This window comes from Pinus tabuliformis, chromosome X (genome assembly GCF_031772625.1).
Source record: "Pinus tabuliformis cultivar Carrire ecotype Pingquan chromosome X, CPIR1, whole genome shotgun sequence".
NCBI classification, from domain to species: Eukaryota; Viridiplantae; Streptophyta; class Pinopsida; order Pinales; family Pinaceae; genus Pinus; species Pinus tabuliformis.
Window position 1 is genome coordinate 1,201,358,321 of NC_142308.1, and position 9,168 is coordinate 1,201,367,488.

General features: G+C 37.7%; 1 protein-coding gene across 3 annotated transcripts in view; it reads left to right on the forward strand.

Moving 5' to 3' along the window:
• The window catches only part of LOC149144270 (aminopeptidase M1-like), a 311,113-nt gene extending 305,281 nt beyond the window's left edge, over nucleotides 1-5,832 (forward strand). For all 3 annotated transcript variants that reach the window (XM_089453313.1, XM_089453314.1, XM_089453312.1), the window contains 6 exons: nucleotides 3,402-3,579; nucleotides 3,682-3,796; nucleotides 3,886-3,953; nucleotides 4,052-4,129; nucleotides 5,228-5,305; nucleotides 5,426-5,832. In XM_089453313.1, the coding sequence (XP_089309439.1) occupies nucleotides 3,402-3,579; nucleotides 3,682-3,796; nucleotides 3,886-3,953; nucleotides 4,052-4,129; nucleotides 5,228-5,305; nucleotides 5,426-5,611 (703 nt within the window). In that variant the 3' untranslated portion in view covers nucleotides 5,612-5,832. The remainder of the gene's footprint in view (nucleotides 1-3,401; nucleotides 3,580-3,681; nucleotides 3,797-3,885; nucleotides 3,954-4,051; nucleotides 4,130-5,227; nucleotides 5,306-5,425) is intronic.
• Nucleotides 5,833-9,168: the final 3,336 nt, after the last annotated feature.

Genomic DNA, 9,168 nt, shown 5'->3' on the forward strand with positions numbered 1-9,168 from the left:
GATGAAAAGGGTTGTCTTTTACCATTGGGCTATTGGGTCAAATGTCGGACAAACAAGACTAGATTAAGTTCTAAAAGCAATGTCTACAGGGCAAGATAGTGAGTTACTACAAATCTCAAAAGCTTGATGGTAAAATGGTTTCCAATCGGATCCAGGGAGCAATTAAGGGTTCCCTGGATCATGACGAGAAGTGAAAGAGGTCAACCGGGATGGGAGAGTAATTAAGGGTTCTCAAATCCGGATATCAGAAGAAAACATATAAATGATTAATTGTGCAAAACAGAGTGTACTTAAACAAATTCTGAATTAAATTTCTAGTTAATTCATTCAAATTTAGATAACAATTAAGTTTATGAAACACATAAGAAGGTGACAAAATCAAACAAAGAAAATACTTCACTGCAATAGCTCATCTCATGAATCCTCTAGTGCAATCTTTTTATTACTTGCTCCAGTCTATTGACTGTAAAATTGTTACAATCACCCTTAGGTTTAAGATCAAAATAACTCTACAAATGTATAGCAATTCACACTGAATACTTCAAATTATGAAGTATTTATACAAAAGAATTTACAAAATATCTCAAAGTGCATTGAGAACTAATCTAAGAAAAATAAATATCTTCATGCAAGAAGATAGAGACAACTATTGAACTGTTGTTTGTTGTCCCTATTATTTAGGTTCTGCTGTCTTTTAGTCTCTGATATTTTGCCCTTTAAGCTGCTTGGCTGTTTGGTCTTCACGATGGATGTCATATTTACTTATGACCTTTCATCTGATACACTTTCATGTATTTGTTTTTCAATTGTATTTCTCTATTTGTCTCCTCTGTTTAGTCTTTTACTATGAATGCTTTGTCACTTTCTTTTACTTTTACCTTTCACTGTAAATCTTACTCACTCTTTCATGCTTTTGTGTTTTTAGTAAAAATGATTTTTACTATGTAGAATACAAAATGTTTCTTGGAGAGTGGTTTGTAAGAATCTTTTGTTGTGCTGGTGAAAAATGATTTAATCTCTGTTTTAACATTTACTGTGTAAATTGTTTCCTTCTGCTCTGTGATAATTGTCTTTTCCTTCTGGATAAAGGCTTTTGAATACATTTTCCTTGCGAATCTTGGAGTAAACAGGTTTTGGAACTAGTATCAAAACTGTTTATCCAAGCTCCTGTTTTGCTAATCACCTACAAAATAAAACAATTCGTTAATAAAATCTAGGTCTGAGAGGAGGTGATCGAAGGCTGTATTTGAATTGGGAAGAACTGTGGACGAAGTCCGAAGCATGTTCGGGAGGTAATCCATGGTGAAATTCGGTTGCAGAGGCTTAGGGTGGCGCAAATGGCTAAGGCAGCTTTCTAGTGAAAAAACGAGCAAAAAGAGTGAAAACGAGGGTCTTCGGCATTTTAATGGGTAACGGCTAGAATTGGCGCGGAATTTCATAATATGAACAGTAAGTGGTTTCGGATTTAGCAGGGAGGTGGTATTAAGGTCCATCGCACTGCTTTTGGCCATCAGGCAGTATTTCCTTGAGAGCACGCGAGTTCACCTGGTGCTGCCACGTAGCCAAAAGGGGCCCGAGCAAAACCACGAATCTCACGTGCTCTCGGGCTAGTAAAGGTCGGACATCGGGAGCGCGCGATATGGATGCGCGCCGTCAGATCTGGGGGTGAAAGATCTAACGACTATCGCGCGGTGAAGCTGCACAAAAGGAAATCGGGCGGAGATTTGAGGGGCCCGGGGGGATTAGTTACACTTAACTGTAATTAATTAATGAATAAATGGGGGCTAAATATAAGTGGGTTTAATAAAGTGGGACTAGGGTTTAATATGGCGGGGGTTTGTTAACCACACCAAGGGGGTGGGTTAAAAGGTTTTATATCGGGAAAATGTGAATTTGCGGAGTTAATTAAAATAAAGCGGGGGCGGGGGGGAACAAAACTTAGGATAAAGGGTTTTATGGGTTAAAATGGTTTTCTCGGGAAAAACATGAATGACGGAGTTTAATTAAATAAAGCGAAGGGGGGAATAAAAGTTAGGATAAGGGGTTTTTATGGGTTTTTTAGGAAAGATAGGGAAATTAATAAGGGGAAAATGATTTTTTCAAAAGGGAATGGGTTTTACACTAGGAAAAAGGGGTTTTGGGTTGGGAAATGACATTTGGAGGGTAATTTGCTAGGGAAATGTGTGAAACCAAAGGGTAAGGGTCAAAATGAAGGGAAAATGGTATTTTCTTAAGAAATGATGGGATGATGGGGAAATTAGTAAGTATGTAGTGGGGGGTGAAATGGAATGGGGGCAAGTTAATTAAATGAGCTTGTGAACATCCTTTCACTTTCATAACTGCTCCCGCACACTGAAACATAGGATTAAGCATGATAAATGTGTTTATGCTTCAATCAACTTTGTATTTCTGCGACCTTTCTTCTAGTTACCTTTTACTTACCCTAACATTTTTTCTTCACTTTATTTGGTGCATTTAAGTTAGCATACCCTTTCTTTGCTTTTTCTTTTGAAAAACAAACTATCTAATTCTAACCTTATATCTTCCAATGGCTCAGATTAAGCTTATGAGCACATTTTATTACTCTACCTAATTACTGATCTGCGAAGATTAAACAGTTTGGCTAGATCCTTATTCTCTATCTATAAACATGAGATTTAAAGCATGAAGTAGTCAAGATTAAACTGTTTGACTATCATGGGTTGTGGCATTTATGACAAGCTGCACACAACCATTATTTTGCACAGTAAAGTAAAAAGTAATGGCATTTAGACTTGCACATTTTCATGATTTGTTTTTGTTTGGGGTTCATATTTTTTGACTTTTTTTATCTTTTCTTATTCTTTTTGTCCTTTGATATTTCTTTTAGGACATACCCTCTTTACATTTTTTTATTTTTAATATGGAAAACAATTTGCAGAAAGCAAAAGTATGTACAATATTACAAGACTAACTATAGCCAATTCAAAATTATAAATCCTATTATTATAGGACCCTCACACTTCCTATCCTCAAATCTTGGAGTAACATAGTCTTGTTTCTGTGTGTGTATAGACAAAAATGTATTGAGTCTTACTTTTTGTATATCACAAGGCACTAGCTATTGAATGAATAACACAAATCTCCCTCCTATCCTCTAACCTTGGAGTAACATAGTCTTTGTTTATCCTCTAACCTTGGAGTAACATAGTCTTTGTTTCAGTTTGTATAGACAAAAATGTATGACTCTTACTTGAAAATTATCTTATCTTCTGTTGTATAGCACGAGGGGCTAGTTATTAAATAAATAACACAATCATGTTTTTTAATGTTTTATGAAAATGCATCCCCAATTGCACAGTTTTCTGACCCTGTAACCAATGCTATCACTTAGTTTCATACTATTGTATTGCAATTTACAGGAAATTGGGCTGGGAGCCTATTCCAGATGAGGGTCACTTGAATGCAATGTTAAGAGGCCAGATATTGGAACTCTTTGCTCAGTTTGGGCATGAAAAAACTAAAGTAGAAGTTATCAGACGATTCAATGCTTTCTTGAATGACAGAAGTACAGCGCTTCTACCCGCAGACATCAGAAAGGTTGCACTGTTCTTGCTGATGCTAGTGTTGAGATGAATTTGAGGGACTATTTTTTATGCCATTACATGCTTATGATCTAAATGGTTGGGTTGTTTGCTGTAGGTTGCGTACATAGCTGTCATGCAGAATGCTACAAATTCAGATAAATCTGGCTATGAATCTTTGTTGAGAATTTTCAGAGAGACAGATCTAAGTCAAGAGAAAGTTCGCATTCTAAGTAAGAAAGTGATTATATGCTTCATTTTGTTAGCAGTTAAATTTAAGGCAAAATTTTCTGAAAAGAGGAAAACCTGGCATGACCTGCAGGTTCAATTGCATCATCTCCTGATTCTTCTATTGTCCGGGAAGCATTAGACTTCAGTTTGTCTTCTGAGGTATGCCTGTTATGATTCATCTCTATTCATATGCTGCATTTGAAGAGAGGCTTGAACCCGCCTTTTTGAACCCTTTATAATTTTTTATAATCTTGCAGGTGCGGAACCAAGATGTACCGTTTGTACTTCGTGGAATTAGTAGAGAGGCACGCGAGACTGCCTGGTTGTGGTTCAAGGTAGTGTTTTTTATAGTTTTTGAGTATTTTGCTGACATGGAACAGTTGGAACCTGCATAGCTGTCATCCTCCTGTGAAGGCTTTAGGCAAGTGAAATGTATGAACTCAGCATAGTTAAATCACTTGATTGAAGGTAACTGAAGAAGTACCATTTCGTTGATGGTGCATATAGTTAAAGCAGTTGGCAGGAAATAAATGCGGCATCATTTAGTTGGATTGGATAGCATGCTTAAGGGGTTCATGTTCTCTGAAACTAAGGTTCTATAGTTCTTTACGAGATATCAAACTGGAAAAGAAGAGAATCGAAACTAAGTTGTTTCATTTAATTCAAAGATAGTTTATTTGTACTATATTACAAAAGTTGCTATTTTATTTGATCATTCCAGGAATATTGGATTTGAATAATGAAAATTATAGCTGGTATTGTTTCCCTTACTCAAGCTTCCCTGCTGTTACCATGTATCTGATTCATTCAATTTAGCCTTTCTGGTATTCTTAAAAAATTCTGAACTTTATTAAGCAGGTTGTGAAGGATCAAATGGCAAACTTATTTCACTCGCTCTCACTGAACATTTCAAGATTATGTGGTGTTCCTTGTATACTTGGGATGTTCCGTTTTACCCTCTATTACATAATAACTTTGATAATAGTCAATCTTATATTCTTAAATTTGTTATTTGACTTGTGTGAGACAGAGAAGGAGAAACTTTGTTACATGTTCCCTTAATCTCTATAACAGGGTATTTTTTAGAGGCTAAATTTTGCCCTTCGTTTTTTTGTGGTTTCGTGAAAAGTATTGGTCAAAAACTTACAAATTTTAATATTAATTTACATGTTTTTTTATTGAATATTCATTTATATGATTTTTCAAATTGAGATAGTTGCCTAGATTACTATATATAAGTACACGTATTATATCTGAATAATATTTAGAAACCTTAAAAAATCCTGCAACTTCATCAAAATTAAAAAGGCAACCTGAAAAGTCTTAAGAGGGTATTTATTTTTAGAATCTTTAGGATTTGGGAGATTTGTAAGAAGGTAAGCATTGCAGTTGCCATATTTCCAGCTAATCTGGTTTCTGCTTCTTCTGTGCAGGAAAATTGGGAATTTATCTTTAAAAACTGGGGTTCGGGAATTTTAACAGCTCGTTTTATCGCTGCTGTTGCATCTCCAGTCTGTTTCTGAATTCTTAGATGCAAATATCACTATTCATATTAATTTTGTCCAATTCTTGCTAGAATTTATTTAAGGAAATTTGAAGTTCTACTGAGATGTTTTTTGTTTTGCTTTCAGTTTTCAAGTGAGAAAATGGCCGATGAAATACAGGAATTCTTTTCAACTCGACTGCAACCATCCATAGAACGCACAGTTAATCAGAGCATCGAGCAAGTTCGAATTAGGGCCCATTGGGTGAAGCATGTGCAGCAACAGAATGGTTTAGTGGAACTACAGAAGGAACTAGCACGCCGGAAGCATTGAGCTTTCCCACTTCCGTGCTACTGTTGGAAATAAGGCTTACCTTTGTTATAAAGTCATCTTAGTGACTCAAGTTAAAAAAAATTGCCTGATTGGTTATTATTAGCTTTTAGGGTTTTGGAAAAGTTTCCCGTTCTACATCTCACAAACTCTATATAAGAGGGTAAATCAATTGTAATGTGTTTCAAGTTATTCTTATAATATGAAGTTGTATTGCATGTCTCTTCCTTTGTACTCAGTACTGAATAAATTCCACCTAGGGTTTTACGATTTAGTCCATCTGACTATTTGTAATAGCTGTGACTGATTTACATCATAATTTTCATCTCATTTTCCCTGGCCATCAGAACATGAAGGTTAGTCATTGACTGATTTAAACGAGGCATGCCCTAATCTGGACCAAGGCCTTTGCACACAGATGTACAGAGTTGTTTACTATAAATGAAAACAAGTCTTATTTGAGACACCATTGATAAAGCTAAGCTCTATGGATTTTTTTCACTGCAAAAAAGTCATAACCCATGTGGATGGACGATGTTTGTGAGAGCATATGTTTCCATATCCATGCATGCTTAATTGACTTTTTTTCCTATTCCCTTGTACTGCTTGTGATTCCATGTATAACAGACATGGTGAAGTCAAGTCCCTTACTGGTTTTACTGCTTATAAATTGACTTGCAATGTCAGGATAATTTGACCTCCTAATTAAATCTCCTTTTGGACAGTAATTTGAGATCCAGCAGAAAATCTCAATGTTCTTTCTTGTAAAATGGAGGCATTTTATTTGAATTAGGTTGACAGCCACCGGCCTGTGATCGAGAAGTTTATCTAGCATCTGGTATTTTGGTTAGCAAGCCTCTCTCAAACTACTACCTTAGCCAAGCCTCACAATGTTGCTCTTCTCAAAAGCCAACACACCTGCCTCTTCTATTGGCTACATCAAATTCTCATCTCTGATATCTGCAATGATACATGAAAAGATGGATTGTTTCTAGACTTCACCACATTCTGAGCATAAACGTTGGGGAAGCTTCTAAAGTACAACTCTTCCGACTAGGATGATCTTGATGATGTTAAAAACTAACGCAACGTTTGTGATTAATGAAGAGGGCTTTGTTGAAATTAAAGTTGCACATTCAACGTAGTGTATGTTAATTATTACGAGTAAAAAGTATATATTTAGAATGCGTGCAAAGTAGAATTTTGATCTGTATCTGTATGTTATTATGGGAGTGATCCCATCCATGGGAAAATTTAATTGCATTATTAATATCTGTATTTAGAATCTCTTGCGTGAGTTCCACTGTAAATTCCAACATGGTATTCGATCTATGTTAAAGAGGGATTTATGTCTGGGCCTTTATAGCTTAGTAGACAAAAGAATCCCTATATCATAGGTAATGATCAGGATTGTCAGTGTCCATTACCCCATAAATCGACAATAGCCTTATATCTCATGAGGAATTATTTGAAAGCTTTTATATTTAAGTCAGTATTTAAAAGCTTGAGTAAACAACGATAATTAATTGAATAGGAAAATAACGACACTTCCACAAATTTTGTAATCATGTTGAACACTTTGAGTCAGCATGTAGGGATATGGGCTACACTTAATGTTATGATTCTCTAGTGTGTTGCCAACACACTATGTTGATGATTGAGTTAGCGATCCACCATAGCTAAAAAAAAAAAAGTGATAACCTTTTTTTGAAGAATAAATGTAGATCAAAACAAATATAATGTCGGAATTTCTAAGTTTATCTGTTAGAAATCTTTCATGTACTTTTTGCTTTATTTCTTTCTACTTGTTCTGTTAATTAACAAGTTATTTACCATGTAAATACTGAAAATAAATACAAGTACATGTTTAACACATACAAATCATCAACTGAAGGAAAGACAAGCACACAAGTGACACCGTTGTTTTTGGACTAATGTCCTTGGCAAAACCCAATGCGGGAAAACCGGTGCAACTATCTGAGGGCTTTATTATTAAATAGTTTCATAATACAACCTGGGTGCCAGAAATAGCTCACCCAACAGAGAATGCCCTTTGTAGTAGTCCCTCTCAGTCGGAGACAGATATTTGGTTAAATCACCAGATAAACGATCCCACAGCAACACTGCAACACTTCTGCTACTCTGCGTCACGCTGATAGGGACTGTCACCCTATTCAGCTCTACAGCTCCAGTCTATCCCAGGAAATCTCTCAGCGTCAGCCTATGGGGTCTGCGTTAGCCTCTTTGGCCTAGCGTCAGCTCAGCGTCAACCTATCTGGCTCAGCGTTAGCCTCTCTGGGCTCTGTGTTAGCCTCTGTAGACTTTGTGTCTCCCACGCTAGCCCTCCTCAGGCTCTGCACAGCTCCTGGCTGCCTTTGCGTGGCCTCTGGCTGCCTCTGCGTGGCCTCTAGCTGGCTCTACATCAACCCTCTCCTAGCTTCTACGTTGATGCTCCCGATACTATCTTTGCCTCTCTACTATTGTATTCACTGCCCCTCGCCTACAACTCTGATCACTCCCTCGATTTCCTCAGCCAGCCCTGCCCCAGAAAATCAAATTCTTGATCAACTCGGTGTGTTCTCCAACTAACTCTCAAGCCTCCTCTTATACTTTTCTCGTTGACAATTCAACGGTCGAGATTAAGTCCCTAATTAATGGCTAAGATTAGATCTCGCTTGATCCATGACTTTTGGACCATTCTAACTCAGTTTTATATTAATTCACATTAATATTTTATTTTCCATTAAAAATATTAATTATTTTAATATCTCCCAAACTGGTTAGATTCTGCCCATCCGATGCTACCCCAAATCAACACTCACCCTTAGTAAGAATTGTGCTATAGTAATACTCCTCACTAAGCATCACCTTGATCATTTGGCATTGGTCCCTATGCTGATGCTAGGCCTGCTGCCCAACATCCTCTGTACTGTTGCATCATGTACTGCTACCCATGGCCCAGCCACTGCCACTACTGCATACGTACGATAGCTCCCTCTCATCATGATGCATCGTGCTGCCCATAGGACTGCCATTGCTAACTGATACACTACAACTCAGTGACTGAGAAATAAGTAACTGATCTCCCAACTCTGACATCTCCGTCAGGCTAGAAACACTCCCGATGCTGAAGCTCCCTCTGTCGTTGATAAGTGCTCCCTCTCTGACCTCTGTGCTGTTGCAACATCTCTATGCATCTCGCACTACTGCTTCACGTTGTCCTGGGACTCCTGCACTGTATCTCCCTCAATTGCTCCATCTGCATCCGTCTCTACTGACATCTGTCAGTCTTGCTACTCCTCTTCGGGGTTCCCGTAGCAAGGTATAATCCAAGAGGTTGGCTACTTTGAGGATCCTGCCCCTCATCGCATGTAGTCCGTCTGACTACAGCTCGATGTCTCCCCACTTCCTCTCAAGTGGTGCATGAGCACTCATGGCAGAGTCATCATCTGTCTCCACTTCTTTTTCCGCCCTCGCTAGTGCAACCTTGGTCTCAGAAGCCTCTCCCTTGCTCTTCTTCCTCGGACACTGGCTCGCATAGTGACCCAGTTCCCCACAGT